General features: G+C 51.2%; 1 protein-coding gene across 3 annotated transcripts in view; it reads right to left on the bottom strand.

Annotated features, from left to right (window-relative positions):
* RAP1GAP2 (RAP1 GTPase activating protein 2) overlaps window positions 1–17,145 on the bottom strand; it is a 287,489-nt gene that overhangs the window by 269,588 nt on the left and 756 nt on the right. Inside the window, exons 2-3 of one of the 3 annotated variants that reach the window (XM_016931197.4) lie at window positions 15,864–15,970; window positions 14,100–14,274 (exon numbers count right to left, since the gene is read on the bottom strand). Coding sequence is in view for 2 of the 3 variants with exons in the window: in XM_054669907.2 (XP_054525882.2) it covers window positions 11,944–11,993 (50 nt within the window). In the remaining variant the exon portion in view is untranslated. Of the gene's footprint in view, window positions 1–11,943; window positions 12,084–14,099; window positions 14,275–15,863; window positions 15,971–17,145 lie in introns of those variants that run through there. The other 2 variants (XM_054669907.2, XM_016931192.4) reach the window with 2 other exon arrangements.

The raw sequence follows: 17,145 nt of genomic DNA, 5'->3' as shown, positions 1-17,145 counted from the left end.
CAGCACTTTGGGAGGCCGAGGCAGGTGGATCACGAGGTCAGGAGATTGAAACCATCCTGGCTAATACGGTGAAACCTCGTCTGCTAAAAATACAAAAAAAATTAGCTGAGCGTGGTGGCAGGCACCTGTAGTCTCAGCTACTCGGGAGGCTGAGGCAGGAGAATAGCGTGAACCTGGGAGGCGGAGCTTGCAGTGAGCCAAGATCGTGCCACTGCACTCCAGCCTGGGCGAGAGAGTGAGTCCATCTCAAAAAAAAAAAAAAAAAAAGCTATAATAAATTATGGTACATCCATATAGTAAAGCCATGTGTGGCCATAAAAGACGTTGTAAATGAGGGTGTTCCCATGTGCTATCCTGCCAAGATCTCCAAGGCACATTGTTCAGAGGAAAAAATCAAGTGCAGGGCCTCATGCGTGACTGACGTTAAAAAGGGGGCAGGGAATAAAGTGGGAATTCATACTCGCTTATCTTTACCTGTAGAAACTCTGGAGACACAAAAGCTAATAAAAGTCACCTCCTGGGTTGGGGGAAGAGAGAAGAGGGTGGATGAGGGCATGGGAAAGTGACCTTTTCACAACGTATCTTCTCACACAGGAGACAGATTACCTATTCCAACCTTTTTTTTTTTTTTTTTTTTTTGAGACAGAGTCTCACTCTGTCGCCCAGGCTGGAGTGCAGTGGCATGATCTCAACTCACTGCAACCTCTGCCGCCCAGGTTCAAGTGATTCTCCTGCCTCAGCCTCCCAAGCAGCTGGGATTACAGGCACCTGTCACCACACCCGGTTAATTTTTGTGTTTTTAGTGGAAACGGGGTTTCACCACATTGGCCAGGCTGGTCTTGAACTCCTGACCTCATAATCCACCCACCTCGGCCTCTCAAAGTGCTGGGATTACAGACGTGAGCCACCAAGCCTGGCCACCGATTCCAAATCTTTAACGAGGGAGAAGACTGGAGGGGTGCCTGCCTGTCAGCCTGTATCATTACAAACTGGATAAAGTGCTATGAAAAAAAAAAAAAAACTGTGCAGCTGCCCTGATGTTGCCCAGTGGGGCACAGGGGATTTGCTGGGGGAGGGGACTTCCCATAAGTCCTCCCCGGGGAGAGGCAGTTTGAGCTGAGCTCTAAAGGACAAGATAAGGAGGACCCTGTTAGACAGTTGGGGCTGCTACAATCAAATAGCATAGACTGCATGGCTTAAATGACAGAAATGTATCTCTCAGTTCTGGAGGCTGGGACGTCCTAAGGTTGAGGCGCCAGTGCCTGGTGAGGGCCCTCTTCCTGGCGTGCAGACGCCCATTGCATCCTCACATGGCAGGGACACAGAGCATCCCTCTCATGCATCTTCGTATACGGACATTAATCCCATTCATGAGGGCTCCACTTTTTTTTTTTTAGACGGAGTCTTTCTCTGTCACCTGAGCTGGAGTGCAATGGCGTGATCTCGGCTCACGGCAACCTCCACCTCCTGGGTTCAAGCAATTCTCCTGCCTCAGCCTCCCAAGTAGCTGGGACAATTTTTTGTATTTTTAGTAGAGATGGGCTTCTGCCATGTTGGCCAAGCTGGTCTCGAACTCCCGACCTGGTGATTCGCCCACCTTGGCCTCCCAAAGTGCTGAGATTACAGGCGTGAGCCAGTGCGCCTGGATGTGGGCTCCACTTTCAAGACCTCTCTCCCTCCCAAAGGCCCCGTCTCCTAAACCCATCACAGTGCGGGGCTAGGATTTCAACCTATGAATTTCCGGGGACACAAACATTCAGTTCGTAACAAGGACTCACTGGGAGAAAGGCGCCGTGGTAGAATGGGCCCCAGGGTGCAGAGGACGCACAGTGTCCCGGATCTAAAAGAGGTTGGGTTGCTGCAGAGCACAAGGCTGCCACCGCCCCCATGGCCGCCCAACCACAGCATCTGTCCTCGCCGGCCTCTTTCCACTCTCCTCCACATAAAGCAGTGGGTGTGTTGAGAAGATCATCCTGGCTGCTGGGTGGAAAATAATAGGACGGCCAGGTTAGACGCTTTGTTTGTTTGTTTGTTTGTTTGGAGACAGGTTCTCACTCTGTCACCCAGGCTGGAGTGCAGTGGTGCAATCTTGGCTCACTGCAACCTCCACCTCCCGGGTTCAAGCAATTCTCGAGCCTCAGCCTCCCGAGTAGCTGGGATTACAGGGGCGCAGCACCATGCCTGGCTCATTTTTTTCTATTTTTAGTAGAGAGGGGGTTTCACCATGTTGGCCAGGCTGCTCTTGCTCAAACTCTTTTTTTTTTTTTTTGAGACGGCGTCTCCCTCAGTCGCCCAGTCTGGGGTGCAGTGGCGCAATCTCGGCTCACTGCAAGCTCTGCCCCCTGGGTTCACACCATCCTCCTGCCTCAGCCTCCCAAGTAGCTGGGACTACAGGCGCCCACCACCATGCCCGGCTAATTTTTTGTATTATTTTAGTAGAGACGGGGTTTCACCGTGTTAGCCAGGATGGTCTCGATCTCCTGACCTCAAATGATCCGCCTGCCTCAGCCTCTCAAAGTGCTGGGATTACAGGCGTGAGCCACCGCACCCTCTCTGTTTGTTTTTTAGAAACAGGGTCTCAATATGTTGCCCAGGCTGGTCTCCTGGGCTCAAGCGATCCTCCTGCCTCAGCTTCCTGAGTAGCTGGGATTACAGGTGTGAGCTACCACTCCCGGCTCAGGTAAGATGGGGCAACTTGAGAGTGTGCTAAGGAAGTGGTGTTGGCAGGACCTGGTGCTGGGCTGGACACAGGTGAGAAGACAGGCAGCAACATCATTCCCCCGTTCCTGGTTTGTGCAGGTGGCTGGCTGTGGAGCCATCTGTACTGGATGAGGACAGCTTTGAGAGGAAAGATTATGACTTCCATTTGGGACATGTCCCTCCTCTGTGACCTGCTTCCTGCCCCAAAGTGACTCCCCTCCTGTAAAACCTGGCTCAAAAGTAGGCTCCTCCAGGAAGCCCACCCTGATTAATCCCATCCTATTCTGAGCATGCGTGTCCCTGACTTTCCCCATCGTTGGGTTCCTCAGAATTCAGCCCTGGGTGACAGGCTCTTGCCATCTCTGTGGGAGAAACTGATAACGCTGATGAACTGGTAAACCTGGTTGCCTCCGAGGAGGGAGATTAGTGCCTGGGGAGCCCTGTCACTGCTTTACACCCTTTTGAATGAGAACCATGTGACTATATTGTATTTTTATTTTTTATTTTAGTTTTTTGAGATGGAATCTCACTCTGTTTTTATTTTTATTTTTATTTATTTATTTATTTATTTTTGAGACGGAGTCTCGCTCTGTCACCCAGGCTGGAGTGCAGTGGCATGATCTCAGCTCACTGCAACCTCCACCTCCCAGGTTCAAGCAATTCTCCTGCCTCAGCCTCCTGAGTAGCTGGGACTACAGGCGCCCACCACCATGCCCAGCTAATTTTTGTACTTTTAGTAGAGACGGGGTTTCACCATGTTGGTCAGGCTGGTCTCAAACCCGTGACCTCATGATCCACCCGCCTCGGCCTCCCAAAGTGCTAGGATTACAGGCGTGAGCCACCGCGCCCGGCCTTCTATTTTTATTTTTTGAGACAGAGTCTCACTGCGTTGCCCAGGCAATGGTGCAATCTAGGCTCACTGCAACCTCCACCTCCCAGGTTCATGCAATTCTCCTGCCTCAGCCTCCTGAGTAGCTGGGATTACAGGCGCCCGCCACCATGCCCGGCTAATTTTTGTATTTTTAGTACAGACAGGGTTACACCATGTTGACCAGGCTGGTCTCAAACTCCTGACCTCAAATGATCCACCCGCCTCAGCCTCCCAAAGTGCTGGGATTACAGGCGTGAGCCACTGCGCACAGCCTATTTTATATTTTTTAAAAGGTAAATACCTTTTTTTTTTAATTTAAGATATCTTCTGATTATGACATCATCGTAGGTTGCTAGGGCCAGAAAAATCCCAGGAAGTCACTCATCTGGTCCAGCAGCTTTATTTTATAGATGAGGACGTGAAACCCAGCACAGGCACAGGGTCTCTCCTGGGCTGACAGACCACACATCACATCAGGCTGTCCTTGATCCCACCGGACACACACAGGTCCCCAGGCTGAAAGAAGAGCAGGCTCACTCAGGAGCCATCGCCCACTCCAACCCCATCACTCACCCTTTCCACTGGTGGAATACAGCCCCAGCCACCTGCACAGCCTTCACCTCCTGGCCCCACCCAGCCTCCCCTCCCCTCCTCCCGCTCTCCACCCCCATCTCCCAGAGGCTGTGAATGAGGGATTTTCTTTTATTCTTTATTCTTTTTTTGTTTTGAGACAGAGTCTCTCTGTGTCACCCAGGCTGGAGTGCAGTGGTACAATCTCGGCTCATTGCAACCTCCACCTCCCAAGTTCAAGAGATTCTCCTGCCTCAGCCTCCCTAGTAGCTGGGATTACAGGCACCCGCCACCACGTCCAGCTAATTTGTGCATTTTTAGTAGAGACAGGGTTGCACCATGATTGCCAGGCTGGTCTTGAACTCCTGACTTCAGGTGATCCACCTGCCTCGGCCTCCCAAAGCGCTGGGATTCCAGGCATGAGCTGCCGCACCCGGCCTTCCTTAACCTTGATCACAGCATTTCTCTGCCTGCCTGGATGTTAGTTATTTATGTGCCTGTCTGTCTCACCGCTGAAGTACAAAGGCTGTATCTGATCCATCTCTGAAATCCCCACAACATCCCTACACAGCCCTCTGGTCTTCAAAGCCAGCCTGCTGTAAAAATCACAGCAAGAACAGTGATCAACTTACTACATCCTCGGAATGCTCTGACACAGATGATCCCCACTAACGAGTCCAACTTGTTAACGTAGAAAATATGTTTGCTGAATTGGATTGCATTGAATATAAGGAAAAGTAAACTGCCATCTCCAACTATCTTCCCTATCACCTTGCCGTGTATCTGAAATCCCGCTGAACACTACACTGAAGGAGAGTAACTGCTACAGAGGGCCAACCTTTTCAATCACTATCAGCCACTCAAACTTCGGCAAGAAAGCTGGGTATGGTGGCTCACACCTGTAGTCCCAGTACTTTCAGAGGCTGAGGTAGGAGGATTGCTTGAGTCCGGGAGTTCGAGACCAGCGTGGGCAACGTGGCAAAACCCTATCTCTACAAAAGACAAATAATTAGCCAGGTATGGTGGCGTGCACCTATAGCCCCAGCTACCAAGGAGGCTGAGGCAGGAGGATCACTTGAAGTGAAGAGACCCAGTGCTATGGCCCGAATTTTTGTGTCCCCACAAAATTTCTATGTTGAAATCCTAACCCAGGCTGGGTGCAGTGGCTCACGTAATTCCAGCATAGCACTTTGGGAGGCCAAGGCAAGTGGATCATCTGAGGTAAGGAGTTCGAGACCAGCTTGGCCAGCATGGTGAAATCCCATCTCTACCAAAAAAGACAAAAATTAGTCAGGTGTGGTTGTGGGCAGCTCTAATCCCAGCTATTCAGGAGGCTGAGGCAGGAGAATCACTTGAACCTGGGAGGTGGAGGTTGCAGTGAGCCGAGATCGTGCCACTGCACTCCAGCCTCGGCGACAGAGTAAGACTCTGTCTCAAAAAAAAAAAAAAAAGAAAGAAAAAAGAAACTTTTACAACTCAATAATACAAAGACAACTAACACAATTTAAATATGGGCAAAGGATCTGAATAGTCCTTTCTCTAAAAAGGATATATAAATGGACGGCCAGGCGCAGTGGCTCACGCCTGTAATCCCAGCACTTTGGGAGGCCGAGGCAGGTGGATCACCAGGTCAGGAGATCGAGATCATCCTGGCTAACACGGTGAAACCCCGTCTCTACTAAAAACACAAAAAATTAGCTGGGCGTGGTGGCGGGCGCCTGTAGTCCCAGCTACTCGGGAGGCTGAGATAGAGAATGGCATGAACCTGGGAGGCGGAGCTTGCAGTGAGCCAAGATTGCGCCACTGTGCTCCAGCATGGGCAACAGAGCAAGACTCCGTCTCAAAAAAAAAAAAAAAAAAAAAAAAGATATATAAATGGACAATAACTACATGAAAAGATGCTCGACGTCATCAGCCATCAGGGAAATGCAAATGAAAACCACAATGAGACACCATTTCACACTCACTAGGATGGCTATAAGCAAAGATAGAGATAATAACAAGTGTTGATGGGGATGTGGAAAAACCGGAAGCTTCGTACACAGCTGGTGCACATTACCACACCCAGCAACTATTTATTTATTTTATTGTATTTCTTTTCTCAAACAAATTCTGCGACCTGTACTTCACCATTTTACTCAAGGGACTAGAGCATCCTTGAATTCTGGTATCCCCAAGGGTGCTGAAACCAATCCCCCATGGATACAAAGGGACAACTGTATATACCCTTGATGATATGATGAGAATGGCACCCCCCTGGCTGGGTGCGGTGCCTCACACCTGTAATCCCAGCACGTTGGGAGGCCGAGGCGGGCAGATCACCTGAGCCTGGGAGTCTGAAACCAGCCTGGCCAACGTGGAGAAACCCCTTCTCTACTAAAAATACAAAATTAGCTGGGAGTGGTGGCACATGCCTGTAATCCCAGCTGTTTGGGAGGCTGAGGCAAGAGAATCACTTGAACCCGGGGGGCGGAGGTTGCGGTGAGCTGAGATCACACCATTGCACTCCAGCCTGGGCAACAAGAGTGAAACTCCGTCTCAAAAAAAAAAAAGAAAAAGAAAAAGAAAAAGAAAGACCAAAAAGAGAAAATGGCACCCCACCGGCCAGGCTCAGTGGCTCACTGCTGTAATCCCAGCACTTTGGGACGCCGAGATGGGTGGATCATTTAAGGTCAGGAGTTCAAGACCAGCCTGGCCAACAAGGTGAAACCTCAACCCTACTAAACATACAAAAATTAATTAGACATGGTGGCACACGCCTGTAATCCCAGCTACTCGGGAGGCTGAGGCAGAAGAATCACTTGAACCCCGGAGGCGGAGGTTGCAGTGTGCAGAGATCACACCATTGCACTCCAGCCTGGACAACAAGAGTGAAACTCTGTCTCAAAAAAAAAGAAAAAGAAAGAAAGAAAAGAAAAGAAAATGGCACCCATCCCTGTGATCCTCCTCCCCAAAACTCATAATACCAGTTTAATCATGAGAAAAACATCAGAGAAATCCCAACTGAGTGAGTGGCAATCTACAAAATATGAGCAGTACTCCTCAAAAACTGTCAAGGTCATCTAAAACAAGGAAAGTCTGAGAAGCTTTCACAGCTAAGAGGAGCTCAACGAAGCACAGGAACTAAATGTAATGCGGTATCTTGAATGGGGCCCTAGAACAGGGAAAGGACATTAGGGAAAATTAAGGTTTACCGTAAGTAAAAAAAAAAAGTGAAAGTTGGCCAGGCGCGGTGGCTCACGCTGTAATCCCAGCACTTTGGGAGGCCAAGGTCGATGGATCACCTGAGGTCAGGAGTTCAAGACCAGCCTGGCCAACATGGTGAAACCCTGCCTCTACTAAAAATACAAAAATTAGCCAGGTGTGGTGGCACACACCTGTAATCTCAGCTACTCAGGAGGCTGAGGCAGGAGAATTGTTTGAACCCAGGAGGCAGAGGCTGCAGTGAGCTGAGATTGCGCCACTACACTCCACCCTGGGCGACAGAGCAAGACTCCGTCTCAAAAAAAAGTGAAAGTTAACGAGACCATTTTTCTTTTTTCTTTTCTTTTTTTTTTTTTTTTTTTTTTGAGACAGAGTCTCGCTCTGTCCCCCAGGTTGGAGTGCAGTGGCGCGATCTCAACTCACTGCAAGCTCCGCCTCCCAGGTTCACACCATTCTCCTGCCTCAGCCTCCCCAGTAGCTGGGACTACAGGCACCCGCCACCACGCCCGGCTAATTCTTTGTATTTTTAGTAGAGACAGGTTTTCACCGTGTTAGCCAGGATGGTCCAAGAGACCATTTTTCATCAGTGAGATTGGCCAAGATTTTAAAGTTTGTTAATCGCAGCATGAGCAAAATTGTGAAGAAACTGGCATCTCACACATCACTGGAGATAATATAAAACGGTACGTCTTCTTCGGAGGTCAGGTTGGCAATATCTTTTTCAATATGCGCATGTGTTTACCCTGCGATTTCACTTTGAAGAATATATCCAACCATGGGCCAGGCGCGGTGGCTCAAATCTATAATCTCAACACTTCGGGAGGCAAATGCATCACTTAAGCCAGGAGTTTCAGACCAGCCTGGGCAACATGGTGAAAACCTGCTTCTATAGAAAATACAAAGAATTGGCCGGGCGCGGTGGCTCATGCCTGTAATCCCAGCATTTTGGGAGGCCAAAGCGGGCAGATCACCTGAGGTCAGGAGTTTGAGACCGGCCTGGCCAACATGGTGAAACCCCATCTCTACTAAAAATATAAAAATTAGCCGGGTATGGTAGCAGGCGCCTGTAATCCCAGCTACTCCGGGGGCTGAGGCAGGAGAATTGCTTGAACCTGTGAGGCGGAGGTTGCAGTGAGCCGAGGTTGCACCATTGCACTCCAGCCTGGGCGACAAGAGTGAGACTCTGTCTCAAAAAATAAAATACAAAAAATTAGCTGGGCGTGGTGGCACATGCCTGTAGTCCCAGTTATTCAGGGGGCTGAGGTGGAAGGATCACCTGAGCCTAGGGGGTAGAGGCTACAGTGAGCTGTGATTGAGCCACTGCACTCTATCCTGGGTGACAGAGCAAGATTCTGTCTCAAAAAATAAAAAATAATAAAGTATCCAACCACTATCTTTGCACAAGTATGCACAGATATAGATTCAAGAATGTTCTTTGCCACAATGCTTGTAATATCAAAATGTTCAAAATACTTGAAAGATTGTCAGTAGAGGTTAGGTAAAGGAATGATGACTCAAGGCTGGGCACAGTGGCTCATGCCTGTAGCCCCAGCACTTTGGGAGGCCAAGATGGGAGGATCCCTTGAGCCCAGGAGTTTGAGACCAGCCTGGACAATATAGCAAGACCCCATCTCTGCAAAAAAAAAGATGTAAAAGTTAGCCAGACGTGGTGGCTGTCGATGGTGGACCTCAACTATGGCCTCAGCTACATGGGAAGCTGATGGAGGAGGATCACTCAGGCCTGGGAAGTCGAGGCTGCAGTGAGCTGTGATTGCCACTGCACTCCAGCCTCAGTGGCGTTGTTTGAGCTCCTGAATCTAGCTGTGCCTGAAACATGAAGAGCTCCTAGAGTTTTTTCAGTTCAGTGAGTCTATAAATTCCCTTTTTCTTTGAAGCTAGTTTGAGTCGATTTCTACAATTTACAAGTGAAAGAATCCTGATTCATTAAAAAGGAAAGTAAACTGACTCAGTGGGAAGTCCTAGATCCAGGGGCCACAGCTGGAGCATGGCTGGCCATGTCTGGAGCATGGCATGGATTGAGAGGGTATCTCGGCCTCAGATGTGCACCCTGCCAGGCTGCCTAACCACTCAAGTCACATCTTCAGGACCTTCTCAGAAAGATGAGCTTTTATCTGGGGTGAGGGGTAACCCCAAACCCAATTACGGCACTAAAAATGATTCATGCGGCCGGGTGCAGTCGCTCACACTTGTAATCCTAGCACTTTGGGAGGCTGAGGCAGGCGGATCACAAAGTCAGAGATCAAGACCAGCCTGGCCAACATGGTGAAACCCTCTACTAAAATAGAAAAAATTAGCCTGGCATGGTGGCGGGCACCTGTAGTCCCAGCTACTCAGGAGGCTGAGGCAGGAGAATGGTGTGAACCTGGGAGGCGGAGCTTGCAGTGAGCCAAGATCACGCCACTCCACTCCAGCTTGGGCAACAGTGTGAGACTCCATCTCAAAAAAAAAAAAAAATTCAGGCATCATCAGGTCCAGCCCAAGAAACAACCCCAGCAGACAGAGCCAGGGGCAAGAGTTGGGAGGATGAGTCAAAACAGGCATCCAAGCTCTACGCCTTAAATCTCTTCCTATTTCTTCTGTGAAGTGAGGGAACTGATCTGGAAGGTCTGGGGTGCTGGGGTGGTCCTACTCTCTTTATACCTCTGCCTCCCTCTGTTCCAGTTTTAGTCCTTGTGGCAGCAAGGTGGTCATCAGTGGCCCAGATCAACACTCTATGGAGACAGAGCTTCCCTGTCTAAATGGTTCCAGCCCAGTTCCCATGATGTCATGTCACTGGCCTGACCTAGGTCACACACCCATCCTTGAGCCAGGCGCTGTGGTCGGGCGATGGAATGCTATGTCATTTTGAGGAAAGGGACACTAACTGCCCACCTCCCCTGAGGTAATTCAAAAGTGGATTACCTCTGCCAGGGGCACGGTGGCTCATGCCTGTAATCCCAGCACTTTGGGAGGCTGAAGTGGGTAGATTGCTTGAGCCCAGGAGTTCGAGACTAGCTATGGACAATATGGTGAAATCCCACCTCTACAAAAAAAATACAAAAATTAGCTGGGCGTGATGGCCCATGCCTGCAGTCCCAGCTACTTGGGAGGCTGAGGTGGGAGGATCACTTGAGCCTGGGAGGTGGAGGCTGCAGTGAGCCGAGATTGCACCACTGCACTCCAGCCTGGGCGACAGAGCGAGACCCAATCTCAAAAAAAAGAATTAAATAAAGGAGATTAACTCTACTTTTATCTGGTTTCTCTATTGGAGCTTCACTTGAAGAGTGATTCCACTGCTAACTAATATACTTGGAAACCCATTGGCACCTCCTGCTCTGACACTGTGGGATTTTCTGACAATGTGAACTTGGATGTGTGGCCACGCTGGGTGGAACCATCCAGGAAATATGCAAAACAGAGGAGCAGTTAAGCTCCTGAGCAAGACCTGGTTCAAACCTTGCCTCTACTATGCGCTTGTTAGGTGACCTTGAATCCTTTTCCCTCTCTGACCCTCGGCTTCCTCATCTTTAGTAAAATGGAGGTGCTAATACCTTCCTCTCAGTGTGTGCCTGAATCCTGACTACTCCAGAGCCACGGGAGGTGCTGGGGAAGCCCACGTTGCTGTTATTGATGACATTGTTGTTCATTGTATGCAGGCTACAGAATGTACCTTCAGAGGTGCTCTCTGACCCTGCTGTGTGTGGGATGATTTGGGATGGGGAGGAGTCCCAGGCGGACATTCTCTTTTGAATCTTGGAGTCCTCTGAGGTCCGGGGAGGGCTGTGCAGGCTGCCCTAAGCTCCAAGTGCCGCCAAGCAGAGGTCAGGCCCCTGGCTGAAGCCGTCCTGAACATTGGGACACCTGGAACCCTGGGACGTGGGTTAGGGGCCCAGCTCAGGTGACTCGACAGCGCTGCGTCTGAAACCCTCTGAGCTTGCAGTCCGGTAACCTGACACCGCAGGCTCTGACTTCCCAGCGGGCCAGGACTGCGGAGGGGGAAAGGGCGACTGCCCCGCTACACGGGGACCGCTCCCCTGCCCTGTCTCCTAGGCCCCCTTCTCTACGCCCTGTCCCCAGAGTGCACACCCCCAGGGGCTCCTGTGTTTCGGGGCTAAAGCACCCCTTTCCACGCAGGGGTTGGGGGCGGTGGGTGGTGCCTTCTCGGGGCCCAAGTCCAGAGCCCTGCCCCGGGCGGCAGAAGGAACGGAGGGAGGCACAAATGGGAAAGCTGAAGGGGGCGGAGGGGAAGGCGGAAGCCCCGTGCGAGCGTGAAAGGTGAAGTGCAGGGAAAGGGCGCCCCCGCGGGAGGGGGACGGGGTTCCCCCAAAGCCTGACGGCTCGCACAGGGTCCCCGTCGCCCATCTCTTTGGAGAGCCGCAGAGACCCGGCGCGGGGACGCGGGGTGGTGGGGACCGGAGGGGGTGGTGGGGACCGGAGGGGGTGGTGGGGACCAGGCAGCCGGCGCCCCTCCGCCCACCCGGGCCCCGCAGCCTCAGCCCGGGACGAAACTTTGGGCCCGCGCCCCGCTGCTTCCCGCGCCGGCCGGGCCTCGGGGTTCGCTCCCGCATTAGGCCCCGCGCCGCCCGGCGCCCACTCACCAGCGCACCAGCTGCCAGCGCTTCTCCCCCGGCGCCCGGCGGCCCGCCATGCCTCGCCCGGCCGCTCCCTGCCCTCCGCGGGCCGCACGGTGGAGGAGGCTCGGCTGCCGCAGGCCGGTGTCCGGGGCGCGCTCGCGGGGAGGGCGCGGAGAGGGCGCGGGGAGGGCGCGGCGCTCAGACCCCGCCCCTGGAGGCGGCTGGAGCCGGGTCAGCGCCGGCCCCGCAGAACGGGCGGGACAGCGGCCTCGCCCCGTCCGGGTCTCTCCCCGCCGCGCCGAGGGGCCGGGTTTCTGGGGAGCACTGGGCGAGGAGTCCGGCCCCCCGAGTCCTACTGACGCGCTGAGAGACCAGGCGGCTCATTGCCTCGTTCTGTGCCTTACTCCCTTAGGAAACCCGTTCTACCTACCCAGGAAGTGATGCCTAAAAAAGTAAACTACTCGGCCGGGCGCAGTGGCTCACGCCTGTAATCCCAGCGCTTTGGGAGGCGGAGGTGGGCGGATCACGAGGTCAAGACGATCGAGACCACCCTGGCCAACATGGTGAAACCCCGTCTCTACTAAAAATAGAAAACTTAGCGGGGCGTGGTGGCGCCTGCCTGTAATCCCAGCTACTCGGGAGGCTGAGGCAGGAGAATCGCTTGAACCGGGGAGGCGGAGGTTGCAGTGAGCAGAGGTCGCGCCATTGCACTCCAGCCTGGGCAACAGGGCAAGACTGTCTCAAAAAAAAAAAAAAAAAAAAAGAAAGAAAGAAAAAAAAAGTACGTAGATAAGTATTGTCATTATATTAAAGTGAGGATAGGTTTTTTTTTTAGCATGACATCAGTGGCAGAAGCCATAAAGAAAGAGATTAATGGATTTGGCTAAAATAAAAATGTTTAATATCTGCACATCACAAAAACACAATAAGCAAAATTAAAAGGCCAATGTCAGCCAGGTGTGGTGGTATATGCCTGTAGTCCCAGCTACTTAGGAGTCTGAGGCAGGAGGATCACTTGAGCCAGGAGTTCAAGTCTGTTGAGTGCTATAAACATACCAGGGAATAGCCACTGCCACTCCAGCCTGGGCAACATAGCAAGACTCACTCTCTCTCTCTCTCTCTCTCTCTCTCTCTCTCTCTCTCTCTATATATATATATATATATATATATATATGTCAAATGTCAAACTGCTTTAAAAAATGTGTGCCCCATGCGTGGTGGCTCATGCCTGTAATCCCAGCACTTTGGGAGGCCGAGTCTGGTGGATCACGAGGTCAGGAGATGGAGACCATCCTGATCCTGGCCAACATGGTGAAACCCCCTCTCTACTAAAAATACAAAAAATTAGCCGTGCGTGGTGGCAGGCGCCTGTAGTCCCAGCTACTCGGGAGGCTGAGGCAGGAGAATGGCGTGAACCTGGGAGGCAGAGGGCAGAGCTTGCAGCGAGCCGAGATCGCGCCACTGCACTCCAGCCTGGGTGACAGTGCAAGACTCCGTCTCGAGAAAAAAAAAAGAAAAGAAAAGAAAGTGTGCCCCGTGTTCATGGCAGCATTATTCACAATAGCTAACAGGTGGAAGCAACCTAAATGTTCACTGATGGATGAATGGATAAACAAAATGTGGTATATACGGCCGGGCGCGGTGGCTCACTCCTGTAATCCCAGCACTTTGGGAGGCCAAGGCGGGCAGATCACGAGGTCAGGAGATCGAGACCATCCTGGCCAATATGGTAAAACCCCATCTCTACTAAAAAAATACAAAAATTAGCCTCCACCTCTTGGATTCAAGTGATTCTCCTGCCTCAGCCTCCCGAGTAGCTGGGATTACAAGCACCCACCACCACACCTGGCTAATTTTTGTATTTTTAGTAGAGACGAGATTTTGTCATGTTGGGCAGGCTGGTCTCAAACTCCTGACCGCAAGTGATCTGCCCACCTTGGCCTCCCAAAGTGGTGGGATTACAGGTGAGAGCCACCGGGCCGAGCCAAATTGTCCATTTTAAATGTGCCATCTGTTCCCTGCCAGGATGCTAACCAATACAGAACTGTTACCCAAACTAAACTGAAAAAGTCAGAATTTCTGACTGTCATGAAGAGATGGAGGAGCCTCTAGGCCTTCTCTGCCACCCAGGCCTCATTCCTCTAGCTGGCATTCCAGGCCTTGCACACTTTGGCCCTTACCTTCCCTTTAAGCTATGACCACCGTGGCTGCCACAGCTGGACTCATCTTCTCTCTGGCAGGTGTGAGGATGCTGTGGTTACAAGCTTGCCTCTGGCCCAGGCTGGGCTGGAGTTTGAATCCTGGCTCTGCCATTTCCAGGCTGTGTGATGTTAAATTCAACCTCATTTTCTCCACCTGAAAACGGGAATAAACCTTTCCAGTATGATGTATCTGAAGTTTAAATGAGATCCCATTGGTAAAGTGCTCAACTCAAAATCACAGCTGCTTTGGAAGCAAGAGGTACACTTTTTCTAAACTTTAGTTTTCTTTTACTTTGTTACAAGTTTAATTTTGGAAATGGAGCCAGGGTGTGGCACCGTGGCTAATCCCAGCAAAGCGCTGTCATCTCAGCACTTTGGGAGGCCAAGGCAGGTAGATCACTTGAGCCCAGGAGTTCAAGATCAGCCTGGGCAACAGGGTGAAACCCCATCTCTATAAAAAACTACAAAAATTAGCCAGGCATGGTGGCACACGCCTGGATCCCAGCTACTTGGGAGGCTGCGGTGGGAGGACCTGAGCTCAGGAGGTAGAGGCTGCAGTGAGCTGTGTTTGCACGACTGCACTCCGTCCTGGACAACAGACTGAGACCCTGTCTCAAAAATAAACAGAAAAGAAAAGAGAGCTGGGTGCAGTGGCTCACTCCTGTAATCCTAGTGCTTTGGGAGGCTGAGGCTGGAGGATCACTTGAGCCCAGGAGTTCGAGGCTTTGGTCAGCTATGATTGCACCACTGCACTCCAGCCTGAGCAGCAGAGCCAGGGCCTGTTTCTAAAAAAAAAAGGAAAAGGAAAAAGAAAGAAAATAGAAAAAGGCCAGGCGCAGGGGCTCACGCCTGTAATCCCAGCACTTTGGGAGACCGAGGTGGGCAGATCCACTTGAGGTCAGGAGTTCGAGACCAGCCTGGCCAATATGGCAAAACCCTATCTCTACTGAAAACACAAAAATCAGCTGGGCGTGGTGGCATACGTCTATAATCCCAGCTACTGGGAAGGCTGAGGTAGGAGAACTGCTTGAACCCAGGAGGTAGAGGTTTCCGTAAACTGAGATCACTCCACTGCACTCCAGCCTGGGTGACAGAGCTAGACTCCATCTCAGAAAAAAAAAAAAAAAGGGCCGGGCTTCGTGGCTCACGCCTGTAATCCCAGCACTTTGGGAGGCCAAGGTGGGCAGATCACTTGAGGTCAGGAGTTCAAAACTAGCCTGGCCAACATGGTGAAACTCCGTCTCTACTAGAAATACAAAAATTAGCCGGGCCTGGTGGTGCGTGCCTGTAATTCCAGCTACTCGGGAGGCTGAGGCAGGAGAATCACTTGAACCCAGGTGGCAGAAGTTGTGGTGAGCTGAGATCATGCCACTTCACTCCAGCCTGGGCGAAAGAGTGAGACTCCACCTTAAATAAATAAATAAATAAAAGCCATAGTTCCAGGATTCATCCTGACACAGATCAAAGAGAAGAACATTTGAGGCTTGGTCATAACAATTCTATCCATGTGCACTTTATCAGCCCCTTCACTTGTACCTTAAGACAACCTCACAAGGATCCTGTTGGCAGAGTCAATGTTACTCTTCCCATTTAACTGAGAAGGAACTGGAGCTCTGAGAGGCTGAGACTTGCCCAGAATTACCCAAGTAGTAAGTAACAGAGCTGGGGCCAGAAGCCAGGTTTTCAGGCTCCTTCATATCACCTGTTTTTGGAGATACAAAACATACCTTTCATCATTCTTACCGATATCTCATGAAATTGAGGGAATATGGATGGTTCATCAGAACTCACACTGCTGCTGGAGATACTGATATGCAGGTCCAAGGAGCACAGTCCAGGAATACCGCCCTCTAGGAAGGACAGCAAGAGACAGGAAGAGGGGTGAGGCTGGCCTTTCTGTTCCTCTCCCAAGGATTTCCTCAGACAGGATGAAGAGGGGCCACCCACAGTGCAGCTAGTAGCTAGAGTTCCTGCAGGGTGGGATTTGAGAGGCCTTTGAACAAAATTCAAACCCCGCAGCCTGTCAAGCCACCTAAGACAGTCATTCCTGCAACTCTCTGTTTGTTTGTTTGTTTGTTTTGAGATGGAGTCCCACTCTATCACCCAGGCTGGAGTGCAGTGGTACGATCTTGGCTGACCGCAACCTCTGCCGCCCAGGTTCAAGCAGTTCTCCTGCTTCAGCCTCCTGAGTAGCTGGGATTACAGGCACCTGCCACCATGCCCGACTAATTTTTGTATTTTTGGTAAAGACAGGGTTTTATCATCTTGGTCAGGTTGGTCTTGAATTCCTAACCTCGTGATCCACCCACCTCAGCCTCCCAAAATGCTGGGATTAGAGCCGTGAGCCACTGAGCCTGGCCCCTGCAAATCTTTAGGATTAGAATTTTCCAGGAGCAGCTAAAGCTTTTTAGTTGTTGACACACACCTGAGTCCAGTTAACCTTTGGAAAGTGGGGAGGACAGGGAGGAAAGGGACCCATAGAGAGGCAGGGTGCCCCTTGAGGCCTCCCCAGGGCCTCTGTGGCAAGTAAGTGCCGGGTCTCCCAGCTGTGAAGGTACAGGGCTTCTCTGAAAATTTGGTCCAGGAGGAAAGGCCAGGGATTATTTGGCTAGCCATGGAGTGGGGAAAGCCAGGCACCAGCCCATTAGCCTGAATCCACTCAGCCCAGTCCTCCAGGCAGGGACAGGAATGACTTACCCAGAGCAATCTCTGAGCCACCTGCCACTCACACAATGCTACCTCATCCCTTGTCATGAGCACAGAGGCCTAACAAGCACTCAGCAGTACTGTTCTGAGCACTTTACAGGCAGGAATTCATTTAATCCTCACAACAACCCGAAGATCTTATGAGCTACATAGATCATCATTATCCTCATTTACAGATGAGACCAAGCCCCCGGGAGGAGGAAGATATTAGGGCAGCCACACTTTTGAGGCACACAGTGGGACTCCTGAAGCCTCCCACGTTTGGTGAAAACGGATCAACAGCAATGCCTCGCACGTGTTCTGAACTTTGGAGTTTTTT

The sequence above is a fragment of the Pan troglodytes genome, chromosome 19 (assembly GCF_028858775.2).
Source record: "Pan troglodytes isolate AG18354 chromosome 19, NHGRI_mPanTro3-v2.0_pri, whole genome shotgun sequence".
Classification (NCBI taxonomy): domain Eukaryota; kingdom Metazoa; phylum Chordata; class Mammalia; order Primates; family Hominidae; genus Pan; species Pan troglodytes.
This window is presented reverse-complemented; position numbering and strand designations above follow the sequence as displayed.